Genomic DNA, 27,829 nt, shown 5'->3' on the forward strand with positions numbered 1-27,829 from the left:
TAACGTTACGCAGAGACGCAGGCGCGTCCAATCATTTGTTTTTCTGCAGCTCTGCTTCAGCACAGAGCAACATGGCGACGTCCCTGATCTGTGGCCGGTTGTCCGCTGGACTGAGGAATTCCAGCTCCAGGACGACTGTAAGCTCGGCAGCTAAGGTCAGTTTTGTGTATACGCGTCAGATTTTATTAACCGACTGCCATTTATGAAGTAGCTTTCTGTTGTGGTCACTTACAATGACACCAAATGGGCAGTTCTCCTTTGACATTAGCACATTGGCTAACTGCCTGTCATTATTAGTAATGCTTAGGTTAGCGAGCCTGTTCTATATCGAACGTTACTGAGCGGATGCTGTATTGCTATCTAACCCGAGATTTGTTCTGGCATTGTCTGAGAGCATTATGTTTGTTTGTATTCTTATCGTGCACACTGTGCATGTCAGCTGGGTTTACGAGTTAACTTTGACCTACATGTAACTTACAGAGGGACACTCTGTTATGTTTTACTCTAGTAAAGTCCATTCACCTGTAGTAACTGCTGGTTAATAAAGTAATTCTTAAACCACTCAGTTTTGCAAATGTACTTGTTATAAAGTACGTGACTATAACGGTTAAACTTACCGAAGCATACATTAAAAAAAAAGTTTGGTCCCTGAAAGGTTGTACCCTTGAGTGAGACACCCAGCCAGGTAACAAGATTGAGGTTAAGTTGGTTTTATATTCACACATTGGGACTTTCTCCTTAATAATATAATTTCAGGAAAGTATTATTTGCAAATACTAAATGGGGAAATCATATTAGCCAATGACTATCAAAGTACAACATTGTTTACAGTTAAGTAAATGGTGCTAATGTTGTTTTGCAGTCATACTTGCATGCTAGTTAAGACTGAATATTCAAAGTAGCATAATAAACAATATAGGGACTGTTAAATGAACGAATGTGCAAAAATAAAACTAACTTTACCTCAATGGAAACAAGTTACTTCATAATGTATTTTACTCATTTATATGCACTGTATTTCACATTGGATTGATATAGTATTATTGATTACTTAGTTGGTCATTTGTTGCTATTGTGTACATTATGGCAGCATGATATTGGAAAAATCTGACATTGTGATTTTTAGTTTTTCTGTGATTATCTTTGTTATACTTGGAAACGATTTTTGGCCACACTTTAGTTCTCGTTATTAGCAAACCATTTTGATTTTTGCTTCAGTAAACTCGTTATTAGCTCCTTATTAATAGTTATTAAGGCAGTTCAGGTGTTGGGTGGAATTAGAGATGTTGAATAAGATCAAACAGAACATGTGCTTTATAAGTACTATAAAGCAGCCAATATCTTAATAACATGCATATTAATAAACATCTAGTTAATAGTGAGAATTTGACCCTAAAGTGTTACCGAATGTATTAATTTTGATTGACTGGGATGATTCTGTAGGGAATTGAATCATGCATAACTTGTAATAAACAACAAGTGCAAGAAAACTACAAGTGCGACAAAGCAAAAAGTGAAATAAACAGTGCATGCATATGTAAATGTAAAAATTACACTGCAAAGTCAACTCAACATTGCATGTCATTGTGTGACTATTGCTGATGCGCACATTGCGATATCGATGCTGAAATTATATGTTGTGCAATCCTTGTGTACATTCTGTTTTACCCGGAATCATAATTCTACATATAACTATATGCTTCATATAAGTTGAGGTATAGTTGGTTTGATATTCTCACATTTGGACTTTCTCTTTAACAATATAACATAAAAAATAATCTTTGCAGATTCTAATTAGTGAAATCATATTAGTAGCCAACGACTATCAAAGTGCAACATTGTTCACAGGAAATTAAATAGTGCTAATGTTGTTTTGAAGTCATATTTACATCTGATATCAGTCTTAATATTCAAAGTACCATAGTAAACAATATAGGGAGCGTGTCAGAAGTTGTCACTGAACAAATGTGCGAATATAAAACCAACTTTACCTCAACATAATATACATATATCTCTTATATGACTTTTTAATCCTATTATAATCAGCAAAACAGTCATTTGTTAGGCATCAGGAAAGCATAAAAAACATTTTATTAAACACTAGCATTTGTCAAAACACAGATTTTTGTTATTTACAGAGTAAAATTGTGACATTTCATGTTTTAAATTAAGACATCGATATTTTTAGTCTATTAAAGTGATCAATATTGTAGAAAATCATATTTGCTGTTTTTATTGTTTTTCTGTTATATCTTTAAAACCCTCTGTCATGTTGCTGAAAGCTTCTTGACCTTAGATTTTTATTTTTAATATTAATATATATAGGTTAAGCAAGGGGAAAATCCTTTAAAAAATGAAGAAACAGGCATTTTAACCATATGGATGACCTTTTGTTAATGGGTCATCATTAAAACAATAAACTGTAAAGTTGTATAAGGAACACAGTTTCAACAAATATTATTAGTTAGACTAATAAAAGGTTCAATCATAATATCTTCAGATCACCCCCCGTTATTGTAGCTCATTATTATTGTTTTTCTCCTATATATAAAAAAACTTAATGTTTTTGAATTAGTCAGTGATTTAATACCTTTACATAATTTATTGTCAAAGGAGATAAACGTAACATCTAAAACTATTAATATCTAAAAAATAAACCTAATCTTAGACTTTTCTTGCATTTATTTCGCTTTGTTGATTTCATTAAGCAATCCCAAAAGTTAGTGTTTGCATTGTAAATGTGAGTATGGCTACCCTTGTTCAATCTCTTGTTTGCAGAGTTTGATTTAATTTGTACTATCAATATTTGCTTTCAATTACCAGGTGCTTGGTGGGACATCAGGTCTGTTTGGGCACCATGGGAACCAGCCGTCTCCAATGCTGTCGCTGCAGCAGCAGAGAAAGCTCTCCTTGCATGAGTACATGAGCATCGGGCTGCTGAAGGAGGCAGGTATCTCTGTGCCCGCAGGGATGGTCGCCAGCACACCTGATGAGGCGTACACTGCTGCCAAGCAAATCGGTGAGAACACATGAAAATATGCTGAACGTTGTTTGAGTAAAGCCATGTATTCTTGATAGGACTGCATAAATGTATTAATCCAATAAATTGCCTTATTATTATTATTATTATTATTATTAATAATAATTTTATTATCGTTATTATTATTATTATTTTTTTTAATAAAGATTTTTTAAGTAATATTTAACGTGCATGTATATGTATGAATGTACATAACTTTTTTGCCTTGAGAAAATAATATTTAAGTTTGAAACATTTCTTATTTATGTTTTAAGATTATTAAGCATTATTACCTGTTTTAATATTATAATTTTTTATGAAACAAACAAATCACAGAACAAACCACTTGCCTACTTATTATTAATTTTTTTTTTCAAATTGATGTTTAACAGAGCAAGGATATTTTTTCATCACTATTATTATATTTTTCTTCTGGAGAAAGTGATATTTCTTTTAGTTCTAAATATTTCTCATTTATATTTTAATAAAATGTTAAAACAGCTAATGTCAGCATTATTACCGTCTTTAATATATATATATATATATATATATATATATATATATATATATATATATATATATATATATATATATATATATATATATATATATATATATATATATATATATATTTTTTTTTTTTTTTTTTTTTTTTATTTATTTATTTTTCGGTTGGCCACAGAATGAGCCACTTATCCAATGATTTGCCTAATTATTGTTATTATTTTCACATATTTTTCAAGTGATGTTTAACAGAGCAAGGATATTTTTTACCACACACTCAATCACACATACTACGGTCAATTTAGCTTAGCCAATTCTCCTATACATGTCTTTGGACTTGTGGAGGAAACCCACGCGAACAAGCCACACAGAAATGCCAACTGACCCAGCCGAGGCTCGAACCAGCGACCTTCTTGCTGTGAGGTGAACGTGCTACCCACTCCGCCACCGCGTCGCCTGAATTGCCTAATTAATAATTAAAATTATTATTATTAGAAGTAGTAATTAATTAATTATTTTTTTATTAATTAATTAATTTATTTATTGTTTTTTTTCTAATATTTTTTCAAGTGATGTTTAACAGAGCAAGGATAATTTTCATCAAAGTATTTTCCTATTATATTTTTCTTCAGGAGAAAGTCATAATTTTAGTTTGAAATATTTCTTATATTTTTAAAAAATGTGAAAATGGCTAAAGTCAGCATGGTTACATCCTTTATATATATATATATATATATATATATATATATATATATATATATATATATATATATATATATATATATATATATATATATATATATATATATATATATATATATATATATATATATATATATATAATATATATATATATATATATATATATATATATATATATATATATATATTGGTTGGCCACAGAACGAACCACTCTCATCCAATGAATTGCCTAATTAACCTAGTTAAGACTTTAAATGACCTTTAAGCTGAATAATAATAGTTTCTTGGACAATAACTAGTCTAGTAAAATATATTAGGTACTGTCATCATAGCAAAAACTTGTTATTTGATGTTATTTAAATTTATTATATTCAAATGTGTTGACTTTTTTTTTTCTCTCCGTTAAACATCGCTTGATAAATATTTGAAAAATAATCACCGTTTCACTGGAAGGCTAATCATTTGTCATCAACTGTGTATAGACTTATTTGTTCTGGACAGTTTTTTCAGCACTGGATATTTCAATGTAAGCAATGCCAGTGTGCACAGTTCTTGTCTTGTACTGCTACTAATACTCACTGAAATGCTTCAACAGTGCTTTACAATGTTTCTAATGTTGATTTTGTAGATTTATTTTGCTAGTCCAAAGATAATTGCATAAATTACAGCTGCAAATTAAACCAACATTATATAGATCTTAAATTTATTCATAATGCTTTTGTAAAGTACTACATTTGACTTTGTGAAGCCTGCAGAAAGCCTGGTAATAGGTTGTTTTTCAAAGGACTTTAATAATCATTTTTAAAAAAATATATATATATATATATTTTAATACTGCACACAATCAGTTTCAGCATGCAAAGATAAAGATCTGTCTGATACACTTTTACGCAGGTCGAATAAGTGTGTTTTGAACAGGACTGCCAGATTACCCTATTTTAAGGTCTTCATGTAGTGTGTGTTTGTGTTTCAGCTGTTGTGCTGTTCTCACACACGCTGGAGTCTAAACATAGATTTGCTCCACCTCTGGAGAATGTGGCCGCCTTTAAACTTTAATCTGACTGTCAGCATATAGACAGCACCTGCACAGGCCTGTGATGGACAGCCAGTGCTGGAAGAAAGGAGGGTAGGGTGTCACAAGCTTAGAAGTAGTTTTAAACATATACAATAAAAAAACAGGATCCCATATTCCAGATTTTGGTGTACATTTCTGGTAAATGCACTAAACTGAACTTAAGGGTTGCAAAAAGTGGGTGTTTTTCTGTTTGCAAAATTGCAACATGGACAAAGTTGGACATATCCATAGTTTCACAATGTCTAACCTGTGGTTTAATGCAGTTCTGTTTGGCACTTCTCTTTTTCAGGGCTCTAACATGATAACATTACAAAGGAAACCAAAACATGGAAATTCTGTTGTTGGAAATCCCTACAATATGTTCTATGAAAAACAAAAGGAGTTTATCAGATTTATTTGATCAAAAATATAATTAATTTTTTAATATTGTTATGTATTTTTTGTTTTTCGAAAAAAAAGAAAATACTTTTCCAATTTTTTATGATTTTTTTTCCCTGTGATTTAAAGCTTAATGTTTCTTAGGTTAAGATAATCATTTAGAAATAAAAATATATTATGTAGGTTTTTGGCAACTTGATAAACATTTGTCATTATTGTTTTATTGGAACAATTTTTTATGTTTTAAATGATCATTTAATTTTATGAACACAAAGTTAAAACGAACAGCTTTGAAAATAATAATAATAAAAATGGCTAGTAATATTGACTTTGGCATTTTTAAAAAATCTGGAAATTTTGTTGTTGGAAATCCCTACAAATGTTTTATAAAAAACAAAAGAAGTTCATCAGATTTATTTGATCAAAACTATAATTACTTGATTTATTATTGTGATTTATTTTTTATTTTTTGAAAAAAAAATTTTGTTTTTCATTTTAATATGAAGGGGTTTTCCCCCTGTGATTTAAAGGTAATTGATTTTAAGGTAAGATAATCATTTAGAAATAAAACATATTATGTAGGTACTTAATAAACATTTCTTATGATTATTGTTTTATTAAAACTGTATTCATAAAATTAATAATTTAAAACAAAAAACAAAGTCAAAACAAACAGCTTTTAATATAATAATAAAAATGGCTAATAATATTGACTTTTGGCATTTTAAAAATTATTATATTATATTATATTATATTATATTATATTATATTATATTATATTATATTATATTATATTATATTATATTATATTATATTATGTCTGCCAAACTAAAAAAAAAAACACGACTCTCTCCAGAAGTAAAACATAACACGGTATAGTGTAAAAAAATTTGGGCAGTGCATCTGCATAAAATATAATAATCAAATGAAAAATAAAAACATGTATATAGAACAAAGATACAAATATAAATAGCTTTTTGTTTTTTCTACCTGTATTCAAATACAGAAAATGAACAATCAGATAAAAAACACTGCATCTTCACTGTATAAATGAAATTAATTTATTCTAATATTATAGTTTCTTGTGCCTGAATTCTTTAAACTCACAGTTGAATTGTGTTATTACACAGAAACAGTCTTTAAAAACACATGCAAAGGATAAACGTTGACTCTTTTATGGTTAAACTTTGCAATTACTCCACAAATTCTAAAAAGAAAGCTGGTCAAGCTGTACCACGCAGTACAAACTGTATAAAAATCCTCTTTATTGATTATTGTGAGCTATTGTGATTGAGTTTAGGATGCTGTGCCTTCTTAAGCTGTTTTTGGCATCATACATGTGTTGTTTTTACCCTGGTTATGAAATCTAAATCAAAACCGCTCCTTATCAGCCTGTAAAGTGACACTAGATGTATCATAACAGTCTGATCCAGCCTTACATAAGCTGCACAGCAGGTCTGTACAGGTATAGAAACTGTAGGTGATTACAGTGTGACTCATCGCTTAAGAATGCAGCACTTTTCTTCTCCATTTTTCTCCTCTGTTTATTTAAATGGACTTTGTTTTTCCTCTAATAGCCTTTAAGCATGGTGGTCTTGTTTACCTTATTCAAGGTTTTTCCCTCATTATGTGGGTTTTTCTTTTTTCATGCTGAAATATGCTGAGCATCCATAATGAACTGAGCTGTATCTTTACTAGTCCTTGACAAGAAGTAATCATGGTTTTATTATAGTAAAACTGCCGCAACCATGTTTTAAAAAAAAAAAAAAATCAGGTACATAAGGGACATACTAAAATATATTAAGGCATTTTAGGAAAATATTAACTTGTTAAACTATGAGGCAGGAACTTTTTAAAAATTAGAGTTTTTCCACTAAGAATTAAGTTCTTTATCAAAAATGTAACTGAAAAATCATGCCTAGTGGTTTTATTTGTAAATTTTTGTACTTTTTAATTTATTTTTATTTCATTTGTATCAGCTCTTATTGAAATATGAAGTTGTTATTGAAGTTATTATTGGGTAATATGTTTTTATCTATATTTATCCTTAGTTTGAAAGTCAAACAAAAACATAAAGCAAATGTGAGCAACATGTTAAAATCGTGTTAGCAATATGAAAAAATATTTTAGAAATGTCAAGAAAAACATGCTAAATCATTAGCTAAATGATAATTTAACATGGTAAATATTTAGGTGCAGTAGGTGATCTGCCTAAATGCTAATCAGTTAGCATAATATCTTTTAAATACAATCCCTCCCCTGCCGTCCAAAGCCACGCCTCCCGAAATCGCAAACGCCCACATTAAAGATGACAGAGACCCACAAGATCATGTCATTCGCCAGTTAGAAAACTTTATAATACTTTATAATACTACAGTTGTGAATGAAAAACTGTATTATGTCCAGCACATTTATTGTTGTGCAGTTAGCTAGCAAAACTTGTCATAATGTGCAATATTTCATACATGCAACGATCGCTGGTCTCACTCTCTCACATGCTATGTCCTAAAGTGACTACTGCATGCTTAGTGGTTGGCCGGCGACCTGCACTAATTACACTTATTACTAAGCCATACTTGCATGCTATTTCAGACCGAATATTCAGAATAGTGGTAAACAATATAGGGAGCGCGTCACAGGTCATCAGTAAAGCAGGCTAGGCGGAAAAGCGCCATTTACGGATGTTCTGGTGTTAAACGAAATAAAAATCTACATTATCGATGCTGTAAAAGGTCCCTTATGAAACTGAAAATAGTCACATCAATCTTTTGCCGGAAGATTTCAGCTAAGCAACACTTCCGTGCATATAACCCATTTGTAACAACAACACAATCTACATCAGCTTTGTGTGACTAAAATAGTTTTAAAACAGAACATTACCTGTCTAAAAGAAATACTTCCGCCATGGTGTCATCCTTCCTCCAGTGTGCAAAAGTAACTCCCAATATTGATTCAGGATTTCAAAAAGTTTTGATTCAGCATTTGTTTTCAGTGCTGCCACTCGTGACCAAGGCCCGCGTGAACGCACATCGGTGCGCAGTTGTACAATTCTCTATTTGCTGACAGACAGTTTGGGATACTTATCAGAAATATGGGAATTATTGGCCCGACTATATTTAATTGTAAGAATATTTTTTTGTCTTCTGCCTTACCCAGAATTTACAAATACATTTAAATACATTTAGATCATTACTATTGGAATGTGAAGAGACTTTCAACCAGCACAACAAAAATATTTCTGAAGACAATCACCTATTGCTCCTTTAAAATATAAGAATTGTTAAATATGTTATTACTACACTGTAAAAAATAAATCAAATAAATCAAAATAAAAGTAAAAAAACGGCAGCTGTGGTTGCCAGTATTTTACCGTTAAAAAATACGGCACAAACCGTAAAAGTAATTTTTCATTTTTACAGAAAACTGCCATATTTCATTAATTTATAGATGTATTATGTCTGTATTTTGTATTACCAACATCTCCACATCTTTTGGTAGACAAATTAACACAACCATATGCAGGTGGTGATGAGAAAGTTACATATTGAACCAATGCTCATCACAATCAACTTTTTCCACAAGCAGAAAAGTGTATCAGATTATAGAAGGTGCTCATTGTCATTCACACAGCTACTAAACACCCGTATGGTAACACGCATAACATTAAAGTTATGAAATAAAAATTGTTTATCAACATTAGATGTAACACAAATCTCTAATGATTTAAAATGATGGGGAAACAACTAAAAAGATCCATAGTAATGTCAACAAAAAGCGTAAAAAGTGATGTACCATGCAGGGAATTCTGGGATAGTCAATTTATGGTTATTCGCCGTATATATTAAGGAAACATACTGGTAACCAGGTTACGGATTTTTACCGTAGCATTTTTACAGGGTTTTTTTTTATGTTGAAATCACGGCCATTTTTACAGTGTAATTAATATGATGTAATACGTTAACAACATGTTAAATCATATTTGCAACACTTGAACATTTTATAAACGTTATGAAACCTGTTGACTTTTCAGTGTGCTAAAATATGCTAGTAACATTTAAGTTCTTTTTTTTTCTAAATTTTAAACTTCCAAAAGGTTTTTAAAGACAAAACCTTGTCCAGCCAACATCACATTTTGTCTTCAAACTTTACTCAAATAGTTGCTGTTTTTTCTCTCTTATTTCACAGGTTCTAAAGACTTGGTTATAAAAGCCCAAGTGCTGGCGGGTGGTCGAGGCAAAGGCACTTTTGAAGGAGGACTGAAGGGAGGAGTCAGAATTGTTTACTCGTGAGTGTTTGCGCCTACACCATACACAAAATACATGTAATGGCATTATGTATTTAAAAAAAACAATCTAATTAACTATTTTATTATAATTACATTTTAAATAGTGGTCATCAAATTACAGTTACATCTGAACATTATTATAGATTGTTTTGAAATTTTATGTCATTTTATTCACTTAATATTCAGGTAAACCTTGGTGATTTAAAAAAAAACTGTGCATAGTCTGTTCATTTAAGCAAATCAGTGCTCATATTCACAACAAAAAAGGACGACAGAAAGCCATTCACTGAATGCATTCTCTCATGGAAATGCAAAGAGTATTTACTGATAAATCTGAAAATATCCCTCATTGGTGGAATGATCTTCCCAATACCACATGTACTGCTGATTGATTCACTGGTATCATTCGAATGACAACTAAAAACCCATCTCACAAAAAAACACTCCTCTTCCTCACTCTAGCTCTTAATTCTCTGAGCACTATTTCTTTGTATAAATAGCACTTCTTGTGTGTATTGAATCTTCTTGTTTAAATGCTTAATGCCTCCTCAATTGTTAGTGGCTTTGGACAAATGCATCTGCTAAATGACTATATGTAAATGACATAGAAGTTTATAAAGTCAAACGATAGATTTGTGCGCTTTACAAATGAACTTGAAGTCTTATTCATTCGAGATATTGGCACGATAATGGTCGATTGGTCATGAACAGATTCTTTTGCGTCAAAACAAAACTAGTGTGAATGATTCACAAATTAAATAGCTCTGAGGTTTGTTTTCCTAAAGCATCGTTACCGAACTTCTTGTTAAATTACACAGAACTGTAACATTATTAGCTGTTATGACTTGCTTTGACCATCAATTTTGACTCAGCGATTCTTTTGTGTCATTTGCTTCATCATAGAGAAGATTATCAAACCAGTAATCACTGAAACTTAGAGAACCAATTGGCAAATGTTTTTGGTTACTTTTATGATACTGTTTGGATTTGTTTTGAAGCTTGGAATGCAGCATGAAACAACAGAGAATCGCATTCATAGCTTAGATATTGAGTATTCTAAAGTATTTAGAATGTTACTAATCCCAAGTAATCTAATTAAATGCATTACTGATTAAGTTTTATAGATATTAGTATCAGTATGTTAGACTTATCTAACAAGGAATATCTATAACACTGTGTCTTAACTACAGGCGACATGCAATAAAAGCTGTATTCCATGTTAAAAGGAGATTTTGTCCTAACCATCTGCGACATCTAAAATTTCTATTTTTACAAACCATTTCTATTTCTGCGACATCGCGGCAGAACAACAGCATATACTACAAGGACAATGATCACCACAGGTACAGATTATTTGCTTTATCCAGTGTTAATGCTACCAGTGTGAGTTTAAATACAATTTTACATGACATTTGTTGTCACACTACTGAAACACTAGCAGACAGTTTGAAAATGAAAGTCAGAACTGTGACTCAGTTCAAACCTCAACATCAGTCGCACAGTAGCCTGTTAATAATGTTAAAGAGGTGTAATATATATTAGTTAGATTAAAAGCCTTTACCATTTTGTTGGGAGTGCAGTGGCTGGTGTTTAAATGTTTCTGTCATTTCGTCTCACCTTAGGTGCAGACTGCCAAATTGGCTTGTTACATTATAGGTTGTTAGGACATGGTGCAAGAGGTAGTGAGCTCCAAAACAGTGACAAAATTTGCATTTAGAAGATATAAATGTCTAAAGCTTTCCATTTGTCAATTTCATCTAAATGGATCAACGATTTTTTTGACATCACCTTATACTTCAGTTTCATATCAAATCCTCTGACCAATCAAGTGCTGTCTAGTATCTGACATGTCCCATCCTTTTCACGACACTTCTCCTTTAATTTTCACTTGATTTGCTTGGTCTTAACCACTCTCACTGGCAAAGCTGTGATCAAAACAAAAAGCTATTGGCTGCTTTTAAAAAAAGAGGCCGAGCTATTTTAGCCTTGCTCCATGTGATCAGCAATCAAATTCAGCACCCTGGTGCTTTTGCTAGAATTTTATTTCTTGATTTTAAGTTCAGCTTTTAATACTGTTAAAGTTGACTTTATTGGATGTTTTTTTTTAAGCTTAATATTAAGGAGCATCTAGTGTTAAGGATAAAGTATTTTTTTAACTGATCGTACTCAATGAGTAACTGTACAGGGTTCAATATCTTAAGAGGTTGAACACTGGAGTACCCCAAGGCTGTGTGATATCACCTGCATTCTTTTCGATGTATATAAGTGAAATGCAGATTTTTGAAAGCAATATTACCCTACTCAAGTATGCTGATGAAATGGCCATACTTGGATTTATAGTCAAAGGAAAGAAGGAGCTAGAGAGGGCCTACTTTGAGCACAGAACATCTGGTGACATGGTGTGAGGAGTGCTTTGTCACTAAATGCTTTGAAAACTAAGCCTATATGTCATCCAGTTACTATTGAGGGTCAACATGTTGAGATTGTAAACAGTTTTAAGTACTTTGGGATTATTTTAGATAGTAGTTTAAATTTTGGTGAACACACAGCCTATGGGCTCTATTTTAACGATCTAGGTGCAAAGTCAAAATCGCAGGGTGCAAAAGCATTAAGGGCGTGTCCGAATCCACTTTTGCTATTTTAAGGATGGATACGCTCTGCGCCACGGCGCATGGTCTAACAGGGTTGAGCTTATTCTCTTAATGAGTTATGGGTATGTTTTGAGAATCATCATCTCCCATTGCCTTTAAGAGTCAGTTGCGTCACGCCATGGCTTATTGGCTATTTACATGGTGCACTTTGTAAGTGGAAAACTGAACGCTTCACTAGCGAGAAAACAGTTAAACAGCATCTGCAGCGAGAGGATAAAGAATGAGCCTCCCCCAATCGGCCTTTACTTTCACTTGGATAAGGAAATGTGTTGTATGCACAGACATGCATTAGCCTACATAATTAATTTAGTCTGTTAAGGGCAAAGATTTATTTCATAACTATTTCTAAATTCAGTTCTAATTTCCAGCAAACAAATAAATGAACAATAATAACAAAGTAAATTTTTTACAAATATTTTTGAATCCTCTAATTCTTTTTCCATTTGTAAAGATATTTGCATATTGCTGTACATCCTGCTTGTTTTAAGCAATGTGTAAGCGGGGCGCTGGACTTTAGACCTGCTTTTGGCTGGTCTATTTTAGTTCCTCAAAATAGCAACGCGCCAACAATGTGCCTGAACACACCTCTTTTCTAGTTCACAAAGTGGTGCAAATGGATTTGCTATTTAAACAGTGGGCGGAAAACATGAAAATTAAGGTTGGGTTGGTCTGAAAATAGTAGGTCTTGCACCTTATTGCGCCGGGTGTATGATAGGGCCCTAAATCTATAAGAAGGCAACACAGAGACTCTTTCTTTTTAGGAAATTAAATAGTTTTAATGTTAGTAAGGGTATTTTGAGGAAGGTTTATACCAGTCTGGTTGAAAGTATTATGTCCTATAATATTTCTTGCTGGTACGGAAATCTTGAAGCTAAATGCAGGTATAAACTTGCAAAAATCGTTAACACTACTAGTAAGATCATAATGGACCCTCAGAAGCAGCTTGTGAAACTGTATATAAACCAGACCAGACGGAAAGCCTCACAGATAGTTCAGGACTCAACTCATCCTCTTTGTTTTGAATTTGAAAAGCTTCTTTCTTGTAGACGATACAGAGTACCCACAGCAAAAACAAATATTTTAAAGAAATCTTTTATACCGTCTGCTTTTACCATATTGAATAAATGACCATGAAGTAGTTTGTATGTTATTCTGTAGTTTCATAGCTAGCGTTGTGTGTTGGTAATCTGTGGTGTAGGAAGCTTTGTATTTGTGATGTTAGAGATTTCTAATTCTAATTCTATATGTCCTGCCCTGTCTTAACGTTTCAGTTGAGATTACATCAAACATCAAATCAAAACTTTTTTTTTTTTTTTTAAATGCACACTTCAAACACTTCACAGGCCCTTTAACGCATGTATTTTGTAATCTGTAGGAGCAAAATACTTTTAAAAAGCAACCTTCCAGCCCTGTTCATCCCTTTATGATCTTTTTTTTTCTCATCTCTTCATTTAATCTCGCATGTTTTTTCATCTGCAGGCCAGAAGAAGCGAGGGATATCTCATCTAAGATGATTGGCAAGAAGCTTTTCACCAAGCAGACAGGAGAAGCAGGACGCATCTGTAATCAGGTGTTCGTCTGTGAGCGCAGATACCCACGCAGAGAGTATTACTTCGCCATCACCATGGAGAGGTCTTACCAGGTGAGAGCCTTATCTGTGACATCAACTGGTTGTTTGTTCATTCAAGTTCAAAGTCTTTTTACAGGCATTCCGTAATGACATCATCAACTCGACTTGCTGCAGTGAGCCGAATGGCCAATAGAGGGCAACTTTTTACTGAGCACTTCACTAGTTTCACCTGCTCTTTAAATGATCACATGTGCTCTTCTCCACCCTCTACAGGGTCCCGTTCTGATTGGCAGTTCTCAGGGGGGCGTGAACATTGAGGATGTGGCTGCAGAGAATCCTGATGCCATTGTCAAAGAGCCTATTGATATTGTAGAGGGAATTAAGATGGAGCAGGCCATTAAGGTGAGGTGCAGAATAGAATCTGGTTCTGCTAGACACTGACCCCTGCATGAAAAATGTTCTTTAATACACTGTTTAACCTCTGGCAGGTGGCAGAGAAGATGGGATTTCCCCCTGCATTGATCAATGAAGCTGCGGAAAACATGTTGAAACTCTATGATGTGTTCCTCAAGTATGATGCATCTATGGTGGAGATCAACCCAATGGTGGAGGATTCTTCTGGAATTGGTAAACGAATGCAGATACTTTGAAATTTAGACCCTTATGATTACTATTGAACCCCTTCGATGTAATTTTTTAGACAGATTCATCCTGAAACAAATGATTCATCAAACCTTCTTGTGTGCTTTGCAGTGATGTGTATGGATGCTAAGATCAACTTTGATTCAAACGCTGCCTATAGACAGAAGAAAGTGTTTGACATGCGAGACTGGTCCCAGGAGGATGCCAGAGACAGGCAGGCAGCCAAAGCAGACCTCAACTACATTGGCCTAGATGGCACTATTGGCTGCCTGGGTCAGTATAAAAATAAAAAAGAAAGAAAACCCATCCATACATTTTATAGATAGATGGATGGATGGATGGATGGATGGATGGATGGATAGATAGATAGATAGATAGATAGATATTAAATAAGTACGATATGATGTACATTTCAATTAAAATAGAAAATTGCTTGATATGAAACCCTCAACCAGCCACTTGACAAACAGTGAATATATTGGGGAAAAAAGATTTTATGCATGCTATTTATTTAAATTATTTTAGTTTTTTTAATTCAACTAAATCAAAACAGAAAGATGTTTGGTCAAAAACAGAATAAAAACAGTAAATTTGAAGTAATATTAGAATTTAAAATAACATTATTAGATCTTAGAAATAAAAATAACAAATTTAATAATAACAGTTTCTGTTTTAATACTTTCTAATATGTAATTTATATTGAACCTTTGTGGGCAAAACTGAGTTTTCTGCAGTCATTGTTCCAGTTTTTAGTGTAATGATGTTTCAGAAATTCAAATAGGCTGATTTGGTGTTTGTTTTATATTGGTACTCAATTATTTTTAATGACTCTTGATTAATTAAGATTAATTAATATTTTTTGTTGGAAGAACATTTTTTTTAATCAATGGGTTTAAAAACAGTATTTATTTTTAAAGGCTGAAACCCCAACGTGAATTTCTGTATGTATAAAATTTTTGTATTTCACAATTTAATCAATTTAATGCACATTTGCTAAATACATTTATATACATAATACATAATATTATAATAGTTAATATAATACATATACATAATATTTCACAATATTTTTCTAATTTCTGACCAAGTAAATGCAGCCGGTGAGCAGAAAAGACAACCTAAAATCATAATTCATCTAAACATTTGGTAGTTTAAAGGTCCTGTGAAATAAAAAAAGTAGTTTCTGTCTGTTAGTTTTAAGCATGTCTATAAGCTTGCGTGCTCAAAATCAGTGACACAATATGCATTTAGGAGATATAAAACTGATATAAACATCCAAAGCTTGCCGTTTGTCCCTTTCACCTCAATGGATCAACACTTTTTTTCACGTCACCTCATACAGTTACTCATCCAATCTTGACCAATTAAATGCTCTCTAGGATAGTAGTTGAAGATGCTTGTAATTTGCTTTTCATTTGATGAACTTGATCTCTCACTGGCAGAGCTGTGAGAAAAATTAAACGCTATTGGCTGTTTTTTTTTAAAGGTGAGGAACTACTCTATGTCCCAGCCTCTCTTCATTTTTGCAGTTGTGATTACATCAAACATCGAAAAAAATGCACATTTCATAACACATTTTGTATTACATTTAGAACTTTTAGCAAGCTTTTCTACAACAGTTTTACTAGTTGGAATGCACTTATAAATGTATATCTGTGATGTCATCCATGTTTAGTTAATGGGGCTGGACTTGCTATGGCAACCATGGACATTATTAAACTGCATGGTGGAACACCTGCAAACTTCCTGGATGTTGGAGGCGGAGCCACAGCTCAGCAGGTGACAGAGGCCTTCAAGCTCATCACCTCTGATAAGAAGGTAATGGTATTGTCAAACCACTGGCTTCTGTTTTTATTCCTCACTCTCTTATTAGCAGAACTTAAGAATATACATACTAAATGGCATATACATATGAGACCAATCTTCATGGTAACGCACTTCAAGAGGCCGTTCACACAGAATGTGTTTTTTTTTTTCTCTCCAACGTGCTACTTTTCTATTGTTTTTTAATGTAAGCATGCTGGACGGATGTGTTTGACCTTTATTCATGCATCTTTTGAAGTGTCGTGCACGGGAACACGGTTTTTTTTTTTTTAAGACGTTGACAGATCTTCAACTTTGACACGCAGCTCAGCTCATCACTGTCATGTGCTTTTCATCAGGTGCTCATTGTGGCTTTGTCCAGAATATCCTGAGTAATAAGTAGGGCCATACTGAAACGGCAGACATTTTTTACTGTTTCTTCTGAGAATTTGGTAAAAAATTGTGTTGTAACTAAAAACTTAATACATGAAATAAAAAATAATACCTTTTTAATGTTTACAATGCAAAACCAATTAGATCCACATATTTGGTTAACAAAGCAAGTCTCTTATATAATATCTCTACTAAAAGACAGAAAATATTACTTTACAAACTGTATTGTAAATAAATCAAATGAACATTTTCATATTACTCAATAATTTTACTGAAATTAATATAAAAACTAAAAATATATAAATTTACACAGGTAAATGAATAGACTCAGTGATGGGCTAAAAATCAGCAGATTTCTGTGTACAAATATCGTGTGGGCCTATATGATGATGTATCTTCAATTGCTTATCACAACATACTGTTTTCTTATTTCTAATTGGTCCGTTATTATCGTTATTCTATCACTTTAATAATATCATGTCACATTGACCTCGAGTCAAGCTTCTTTTTTTTTTTTTAAACCCATTCCTGAGCTTTTTAGAAGGGAAGATGCATTCGGTGTGAATGAGCCCTGAGGCTGCGTTTCCACCAAAGCATTTTTGCGTTGCAGAAACGTAAGTGTTGATTGCTATTCCTGCTGTACTGTTACAAGTTGAAAGTCTATAGACAGTAGGCATGGGATGATAACCGTTTTCAATGTATACTGTGGTTTGGAAAGTCAAGGTTTTAATACCGCCAAAATTTTCTGTAATACCGTCCATAAGGTATGTGTAAGATTTTTTATTTACTTTTTTTTTTTATTATTATTATTTTTTTTTTAGGACAACAGTATCTCCAGCAGAAAAAATATCCAAAGATGCCGTTTTAAATTGTAAAGAAATTACAACTGTTTTTAACAAATTTACAATTGTTTTTTACAAATTTACAATTTTTTTTTTACAAATTTACAATTGTTTTTTACAAATTGTTTTTGAAACAAATGAAGACAGCAGAAGTCAAAGATTGATTTGAATTATTTAGCCTGACATGTTTACTGCTCCAAAATATCATAAATCTTTCAAAAAATAAAATGTATTGTTTTCAAAGGGGAAAAAAGTTTTTTTACCCAGACATTTAAAAAGAATCTATTTTAGAGCAGTAATCACAATACCGTGGAACCTTGATTTTTTTTTTTTTCTTTCTTTATCCAAGGTTATCATACCATCAGAATCTTATACCGGCCCATGCCTAATTGACAGTCTTTGTTGACAGTTGTGTGGTATTGTCTCGCCCCTCCTCCACTGTGATTTGAAAAAAGTGATTACTCAAAAGTGACACTGATGAGCACTGTGTTTTTTAACTCGCAAAAGCTGAAATATTGCTGAGGGCTCAGCGATGACTGTTGAACGCCCAATCAGTCACTCACTACACTATAGAAAAAATGCTTAGCTGGACATGCAGCCTAAAGGCTGGTTTATACTTCTGTTCTGAGTGATCGCTGCGAGACCCACGGCACCTGCCTTGCGCGTAGTCGTGCATTTATAGTACTGCGTGCTGTTTCTGTTGCCCTGCAATAACACTTCTGAAACGCTAGCTGGCAGGGGGTTTTTTATGTTCCTCTGTGTCAAGTTTCTTCTCTGGTATTTTGTTTTTTCTGAATGCTAACTTAATGTTCTAGTAGCTAAAACTCTCTCATTCAGACGCGGAAACTGGTGGACGTGCAATAACTTTAATCATAAGGTAACCACCAAACAAAAGTTCCCATCTGGAGCTACTTCACGGGACTCGACACTTGTAAACACTCACTCCATTGGGCTCTCAGCACCACCCACACTGGTCACAGCTACCATGCCGACCAATCACAGAGCTTGCGTTACGTGTCATTCCGGCATGTAGTTACATTTTTTGAAAGTTGCACATCAGCATTGGTGTCTGCATCAGCCACGGCGAGGGCTATGCGACCGTGCAAAGGCTGTGCTGGACCATACGCGTGTGCTTGACACAGAAGTATTAATTAGCCTTAAGGCTACTTTTACACTAGTGCGTTTTTGTTTTAAGGCACCACTCCACTGTGTACATTATGTATCCACAGTGATGTTTGTTATTAATTGTTAAATCACATTTGGCTTGAGGTTTATACACCTAGTATTCATTTTAGATATACTTCATATATTTTGTAATGAATGCCACTTTATAATTTATATTTGATGTAATTATCTACATATTTAAAGAGTTTTATCCCATTCACTTCTGCTGCCAACTTTAAGTTGACTCAACTGAATTATCATATCAGAAATTTATAACAAATGCTATTAATATGTATTTTAATAACGGTTTATACTTTTTTTGTTGGTGTTATTTTCTATATATAGATTAAGACAAAATTATTAGGCCTTCTGTGAAATTGATATTCTTTTTCAAATATTTCTGAAGTGCTTTTTTTTTTTCCCAATATATTTATAGCATTTTTTTCCAGATATTATACAAACTTACAAATGTATATGAATAATAGAAGTCCTATCAGCAAAGAGATGACATGAAATACATAACAATAAAAACAAGAAAACTGTAGAACTCTTAAATCAAACTTACACTTTTCTACCCCCTTCTATGCACCATTCCTCCCATCTCTCACCCCTCCACATTTTCTGAGGCCTTCAATAAGTATATAACGGTGAATCAAGACACTGATAAATAAATAATAAGCCTCTGAAGTGCTTTTTAACGGAGAGGCAACTTAATAGTTTTAAAAACTAATTTCTAATAACTAATTTCTTTAGACTTTGCCATGATGAAAGTACATAATATTTTACTTATTTTGCGAGTTACTATTATTCAGCCTAAAGGGTAATTTAAACACTTACCTACGCAAGTTAGGTTAAATTGGAAAATCCTTGGACAACAGTGGCTTATTTTGTAACCAACCAATATATATATATATTTTCCTAAGAGGGCTAATAATATTGACCTTAGCAGTTTTAAATACTTTTTTTCATTCATATATGTTTGATAAGTGACTTTCCTTCATGTAAAGTTATCGTGCTTGGTGTGATCGGGCCTTTGCGTTTACAGTTTGCGTTTATGGGATATGCTGCAAATTTTTTTCCCTCAATGAAATTTACTAGTTGTTTATAACAAATCACATTATAATTTGTGCTTTTTTTGAAAATAATTGTATATAATCTTCAAATTTGTGCTGTACTTTTAGAAAATATATTTTTGATAACTGACTTTTACAATGATCGTGCTTGGTGTGATCGGACCTTTAGTATACGGTTTGCATTTATTGGATTTACTGCCATTTTTATTCTCTCAATGCAATGTAATACTATTTTTTTAAAAACAAATCACATTATAATAAGTGCATTTTTATTAATAATTGTATATAAGCTACAGTTATTAAGCTGTAATTTTATATCTGCTTTTAAATTCAGACCTGCGTTTTCAGTCATGCAGGAATCATCATTTGGTGTCATTTTAAAACACTGTACAAAAGCCACACACGCACACACACACGCACACACACACACACGTGTAAAAACAACTCCAAGATACCTCATAGAAGTAGTGAGTTTTCTTCAAATGTGTTTATATTTTGTGTGTTTGTGTAACCTTTCTAACAGGTTCAAGCTATTTTGGTGAACATCTTTGGTGGCATCATGCGGTGTGACGTCATTGCGCAGGGCATTATCATGGCAGTCACGGACCTAGACCTGAAAATCCCCATTGTAGTGCGGTTACAAGGTGAGAGAAGATGAACTTTATGCTGTGATTATGACTGATGGCGCGGGTGACTTTGATCAGTGGGAAGGAAGAGGGATGATTTGAAACCCATTAAAATGTTTTCAGTTTCCATACTTTATTTAAAAGGGTGCTGATCTGAGAAATTGAGTCATATTTTCAGTTATGCCCACAAGAACAAGCACGTCAAGTAGGTTTCACTAGAAAAACCAAATGAGCTAGAAGCGTTTCAATGCCGTGGCCTAGCGTTTTACGCACATTCTTCCCAGATTCTTTCTGTCAGGGGTCTCTTTATGAATTTGGATTATGTTTTGATGGATTACATTATTAGAAAATAAAATGGTACAATGGCAGTAAATTATTCATAATTGAACGATTCTTCATTCTTTTAAATTTTTTTTCTTTTTTAGTTTAATGGTGACTTAGTGGTTAGCACTGTCGCCTCAAAGCAAGAAGGTCACTGGTTTGAGTCCTGGCTGGGCCCGTTGGCATTTCTGTTTGGAGTTTGCATGTTCTCCCCATTTTGGCGTGGGCTTCGTCCAGGGTGGTCCAGTTTCCCCTACAGTCCAAAGATAGGCGCTATAGGTGAATTGAATAAACTAAATTGTAGTGTGTGTGGGGGTGGGTGTGTGTGTGGATGTTTCCGAGTGCTGGGTTGCAGCTGGAAGGGCATTCTCTGTGCAAAACACATGCTGGAGAAGTTGGCGGTTCATTCCACTGTGGTGACCCTGATGAATAAAGGGATTAAGCCGAAAAGAAAATCAATGAATGTATGAATATTCATGTTGACACAAATTATGTTCTTTATTTCATTAGAGCGCTTATTAATTTATATAATTTGTTTTTTACTTATCGTTTTTGTTTTAAATAGTTTTTTTTAATTTGCTCAAAAAATCTTTTTAGCTTTGTATATTCATATTCACACAAATTATGTATTTCAAATTTGGGTGTTTTTCCTTTTTTAATTGATTTAATTAATTTATTAATGATCTTTTTTTGTTTATTTTTTACTTTTTACATTTTAATTTTGATGTTTAGTTAGGATTTAATTATTAGCTTTTCATGAGCTTGTGAACCCCCGGATTTTATTTTCAATTCAATGTGATGTTTAACGCAATTCATGACATCAAAACAAGGAAATTAATACAGTTTAGGGCTGCGTGATACTGGAAAAATTATACATTGCGATATGAATACAATTTCACTAGTTGAGTTGAACAACTGTTTGGAAAGAATCTATCATTTTAGATTGATTGGGAAGATTCTGTTGGGGAGTGCATAAAATATAATTCAAGTTTATTTGTAAAGCACTTCAGCACAATAAGTCTTGTATAATAAGCATATTATTTATATTATTAAGCACAATATTTGTATAATAAACTATCGACAAGCATAGATAAATCCAATAAAGTAAAATATGCCAAATAAATTAACAGTGTTTTACTGTTTTCCAAAGAGTGGAAATGTATTCAGGTATAGAGTAATTGATGTGAAATAATACTGCATAATCTTCGTTTTATAAACAATTTCATAAAATTAAACCGTTATTCAACACAAATGGTTACAGATGGTACATTTTCTTAGGCCTGAAGGCTTTAAAAATTCTCACACAGTCACGGGCCCCACTTGCCATTTGGAAAATGATAGACTATAATACAGACTCAATATTGTGTATACTCGCAATGTGACTATTGCGAGTGATCACACTGCGATTATCGTTGCTGAAACGATATATTGTGCAGCCCTAATCCAGTTTCTTTTTCTTTTATAACAATAATCAAATCAACTTTAGAAATAAGTTTGTTCGTAAGCAACCCAAAAATAGTCTGAGTATATTACCTGAAATGTGTATTAACTAAAGTTGGTGTGTGTGTGTGTGTGTGTGTGTGTGTGTGTGTGTGTGTGTGTGTGTGTGTGTGTGTGTGTGTGTGTGTAATCTGCAAAAAGTAACAAATTAGGCTACAAATTTAGTAATTTATGTAGCATTGAGCATAACTGTTTCATTAAATGTTGCAAAATATTAAGTTGTTTTAAGTTGTAAATAGGTCAGATTTGACCCAAACACGACAGGAAGGTTAAAGGATTCTGCTTTGAAGATACGCGAAACATTCTTCTGGTCTTTCTATTCTTCAATTCACAATAATAGCAAGATACCTTTTTTTTTTTTTTTTTTTCTTCAAATCAGTAAGATAAACTGTCGAAGTCTGAATGATTCATTCGAGAAATGGCCTACATTTGATTAATTATTCAGAATAATCTCCTCCAGTAACTGCAGAAGACTAGAATGCTCATTCATTCATACATTTTCCTTCGGCTTACTCCCTTTATTCATTAGGGGTCGCCACAGCGGAATTAACCGCCAACTTATCCAGCAAATGTTTGTCACAGAGGATGCCCTTCCAGCTGCAGCCTAGTACTGGAAAACATCAACAAACACTCATTCACACATATGCACTATGGCCAATTTAGCTTATTCAATTTACCTATAGCACATGTCTTTGGATTGTGGGGGAATCTGGAGCGTCCGGAGGAAACTCAAACAAACACGAGGAGAACATGCAAACGCCACACAGAAATGCCAACTGACCCAGCAGAAACTTGAACCAACAACCTTCTTGCTGTGAGGCGACAGTGCTAACCACTGAGGCACTGTGTCATCCATAGAACGGTCATACAATCAAAAAATGAGCTGAAACGAGACAATTCTTGAGGTTTTTTTGGTGAGAACCTAATTGTTTTATGTTCAATCCACTTAAAATTGTAAAAACCATCAAGTTAACTTAATTGATTTGCATTGAAGGGATTTTATGGAACCCAGCATTTTTTACAGTGTAGATAAGTCTTGGTCGGGCTGTTGGGACACTTTAAAATCCATATACTGTAGATTAAATATAAAAAAACAATAAATCCACTAAGACTGAGCAGACATTGACAGGAAGTCTGTCTAGGGATGTCTGTGCATATGGCTGATGTTTCCTGTCCTTCATGTCACTCTGGTCTCCAGGAACACGAGTGGACGATGCCAAGGCTCTGATCGCTGCCAGCCCTCTGAAGATCCTGGCCTGTGATGATCTGGACGAGGCCGCCAAAATGGTGCGTTGCTTTAATTTATGCACCCGTATGGGCAAATCCAAACTGACACAGAGTGGAAATATACTGAGAGGAATCTGTTCATCGTGGTTCAGCAATCAAATTAATAGTGCATGGAAAATATGAAAGTCATTCACTTAAAAATGTGAAGCATGTCATTGAGACGTTCCAGATATATAACACTTATGAAATAGGATAACGCTTCCCACAACTATACCTGAAATTAAAGGGATAGTTCACCAATAAAATAAAGCTCATTCATATAAGAGAGAACAGGATTATAATTTTGGGATGAACGATCATTTCAGTGTTTAAAATAACAATGGAAATGATTAATATTATTTGAAACCGTTAATATTTATTTAACAATGTTAGAAAATTTGTTTAAAAATGATTAGTTTAAGAATGTATCTTTATTTTTTCTGAGGAAAAAATACTGTTGAAAATACATTTTTGCCATTATTTACAGAATACATGTAACTAAATGTACACTAAAACTTTTATACTTAAAAAGAAAATACTTTTTATATACTTTAAACTTCTTATACATTCCAAAATCTTGTCAGGCATGTTTAATTAATTGATGACATATTAAAAGACTCTACTTAAAGGAACACTCCACCTTTTTTGAAAAAGTCTCATAGAGTTAAACAGTTGACTTGAACCATTTTTTTTAATCCATTAAGTCGATTTCTTGTTCACTTTTAGCTTAGCTTCTTATAGTCGATTGAATGTTTTTCTTTAAGGATTACAGCACAGCCCCGAAATCCTAATTAATTGCAATTTTAAGTCTTTATACCTTGCCACTACTTTGCTAACTAGTAGTTCTAGTCTGCAGGAATTAAAAAAAGTAAAATTTTGTTTTGTTTTTGTTTTTACATAGATCTGTTAATCTTTTATGACAATATTACTTTATCACTAGCGCCACACAGAAACTGCCAGCACAGAAATCCGCAGATTCTACAGATTTTTAGCCTATCATTGAGTCTATTTATTTACTAGCGTAAATGTGTGTAAATTTATATTTATTTAGTTTTTAAATTCATTTCAGCAATATTATTGAGTAATATGAAAATGTTTATATGATTTATTTACAATACAGTTTGTAAAGTAATAATTTCTGTCGTTTAGTTGATATATTATAGGATAGATTTGCTTTGTTCACCAAATAAGTGGATCTAGATGGATTTGCATTTTAAACATTAAGTAAAAGTTAAAAAAAGATAGTATTTTTTATTTTATATTTTTGAAAGTTTTTAGTTTTTAGTTATGATCATTCTGCATAAATTTGCAGATTTTAACATAATTCTGTGCAGTATTGGCAAAAAATGTCCGCAGATTCTGTCTGGCCCTAGTTGTCACCCATGTTATTATTATCATTTTTATTTAAAACATATATTTGATGTGCATTTCATATTCTTGCTATGCATAAATTACTTTTACAAAATAAATTACTTTTTTTTATGCAGACTCTAAAACGGGACATATTGTCAAGTCCTAAATACGTCAATTACAATGTTATAAATGGCATTAATGTCTTATAAAAGAACATGCAACCGATAAAGCTGATAAATATTATAAAAATTGACGTTCATTTATCTAATTGTAACAAAACAATACACAGACAATGTGCAAAAAGGGAAAAATGTAACCAAGTTGAAAAACTACAGCAGTCTCTCTTAAAACTATGTGGAGTTGGATTTTTGATGCCACAGAATACAAAGCCAAAAAACAAAGACACATAATGTAATAAAGCGGCAACTAAACCTTTAAAGGTCCCGTGAAATTAAAATACAGTGGTCCCTTGCCATTTCACCTTTCATGACCTCGCAGTTTCGCAGATTTTTTTCTACAGTGCATTGTGTTCTCCGTCCTGATTGGCTGTAGACGACTGTCAGTCAATCTCCTCCGTACCGTGTACCCTATACAGAACATAATGATTCCAGCATGCCAAATTTAGCAGTGTGATTGAAGTGCTGTACTGTATGTTTGCAATCTTTCTCCTCAACTAACCCCACATTGTCGACGAATCGTTCTGCGCTGTCAAAGGCACCATGGTAGCACCCAAAAAGCAGAGGAAAATACTAACCATTGCCCAAAAAGCTAAAGGAAAGTAGAAGTTACGTGAGTGTTTAAATAAGAGAGAAAAGTGTAAAAATGTTAATGCATATCTGAGAAAATAGTGTAGTAAGCGGTTTTACAGCCTTAAAACAAGCCTTAAAAAGCGACGAACGCAAGCAAGAAAGCGAAACCGCTCGCGCCTCAGACTGGCTCGTAAAAAACTATGGGGCACAGGGTAAATCTGCTCTTCTTCTTTGCTTTGTGGCTGTTCATCATGACAACGACAAGGTTTGTTTGAGCCCAGGTCGACCATGGCTCGTTATTATATGTATATATAATTCCGCTGTAATGTCTCGGCTCGTCGGCTGTGCGTGTATTTTAAACATGCCGGTTTTTTTGTTTTCATTCTGGCTTGTTGCGTAAGCGGATGACGTATCTCTGTAAACCAATAGCGTTCAGCGTCTAGCTCCGCCTTTTGGTACCCTTTCTCGTGTTTGGTACCCTTTCGAAAGCGTGCCGAAAAAGTGGTACGGTACGGTTTGGTTCGGTACGCCTTTTGACAGTGGAAACGGCCATAAAAGCGTACCAAACCGAACCATACCGTACCACTCAGTGGAAACGGGCCATATAATAATTGTAAAATATAAAGCCAACTACTTCGCGGATTTCACCTACTGCAGGGTATTTTTAGAACGTAACTCGCGATTAATGAAGGACCACTGTATTCACTTTTAGATGTTAGTTTCAGTCTGTTATTTTTAAGCATGTCTGTTAGCTAGTGTGCTCTAAAACTGTGACTAAATTAGCATTTAGAAAATAAAAAACTGATATCAACATGAAAAGCTTGCAGATTGTCACCTCCGCCTAAATCGATCAACGATTTTTTTCACATTACCTCATACAAATGTTGACCAATCAAATTCTCTCTAGTATCGGACGTGCGCCCACCCCTTTCAAGATGCTTTTCATTGGATGCGCTTGACTGGCAATTTGATGCACTCTCACTGGCAAAGCTGTGATAACAGTGAAACACTATTGGCTGTTTTTTAAAAGGGGAGGAGCTACACTTCAGTTGAGATTACGTCAAATACCAAATAATAAAAAAAGTGCATTTCAAAGCGGGACCTTTTAAATTTAGTTTTCTTTTTTTTGTGCCCCTTTCTAGGTTGTTAAGCTTTCTGAAATCGTATCATTGGCCAAAGAGGCCCAGGTTGACGTCAAGTTCCAGCTGCCCATCTAACAGAACAATCCCAGAAGCCACAGCACTTCTCAAAACCCCTTTCTCTTCTACGAACTCAATCTAAGCCCACCACCTGAGCTTGCCTCTTCACCGGCCTCCATTATGGTTCTCCACATCCCCGTGTCCATCTCCAGCTTCCGTTATCATTTCTGTCTCTCTGTGCTTCCCCAATCCTTCCATTTAACCAGTGCTTTCATCAACATGTGTTTCAGCATGGAGCCATTGTCATTTCACGTGATCGATTCCTCATTTATCAAATCACATCACTAACATAGTTTTTTTTGCTTTAGATCGGGTCAGTGTTGCTTGTTTTTTGTCGATGTTATTGTTTGTTCGGTTTCTCAAGAGGAGGGACTGTATTTATACTGTTGAAATGTACATGGAGATCCCACTCTCTGGATATAGAATGTCTCTCTGACACACTGGTACTCTTTATGCCTCATAAAAATATATATATATATATACATACACACGGTATCATTAAACGCAAATCCCTCAGCTTTTCCTGTTTTCCGGCTGGAGCGAGTGTCTTCTCTGTTTTCTCCTGAAGAGACGTGCACCATTTCCTTTATTTTTAAATCAAACGCACAAGCACTCACGGGGAATGTGTGTGTTATCAGTGTTCTCTCAGGCTGACGTGAAGCCACCGGATGGGGAAAACAATAAAAATACCAACACACCTCATGCTTGATCCTA

At 33.6% G+C, this 27,829-nt stretch overlaps 1 protein-coding gene across 1 annotated transcript; it reads left to right on the forward strand.

Annotated features, from left to right (window-relative positions):
* Positions 1 to 44: 44 nt before the first annotated feature.
* On the forward strand, positions 45 to 27,829 carry sucla2 (succinate-CoA ligase ADP-forming subunit beta). Its single transcript, XM_056459558.1, has 11 exons — positions 45 to 155; positions 2,824 to 3,019; positions 9,864 to 9,963; positions 14,094 to 14,256; positions 14,458 to 14,586; positions 14,673 to 14,811; positions 14,938 to 15,099; positions 16,502 to 16,644; positions 20,625 to 20,745; positions 23,747 to 23,835; positions 27,059 to 27,829. The coding sequence occupies exons 1-11, from the start codon at positions 72 to 74 to the stop codon at positions 27,131 to 27,133; spliced, it is 1,401 nt and encodes a 466-aa protein (XP_056315533.1). The 5' UTR covers positions 45 to 71; the 3' UTR covers positions 27,134 to 27,829.

Source organism: Danio aesculapii, chromosome 6, assembly GCF_903798145.1.
Source record: "Danio aesculapii chromosome 6, fDanAes4.1, whole genome shotgun sequence".
Lineage (NCBI taxonomy): Eukaryota > Metazoa > Chordata > Actinopteri > Cypriniformes > Danionidae > Danio > Danio aesculapii.

Bases quoted from the DNA above. Each gene is read 5' to 3' on its own strand.
- sucla2 (XM_056459558.1), top strand. From the start codon at position 72: ATGGCGACGTCCCTGATCTGTGGCCGGTTGTCCGCTGGACTGAGGAAT. The intron at 14,812-14,937 runs GTAAACGAATGC...TGTGCTTTGCAG, and splicing joins GGAGGATTCTTCTGGAATTG to TGATGTGTATGGATGCTAAG. The intron at 16,645-20,624 runs GTAATGGTATTG...CCTTTCTAACAG, and splicing joins TCATCACCTCTGATAAGAAG to GTTCAAGCTATTTTGGTGAA.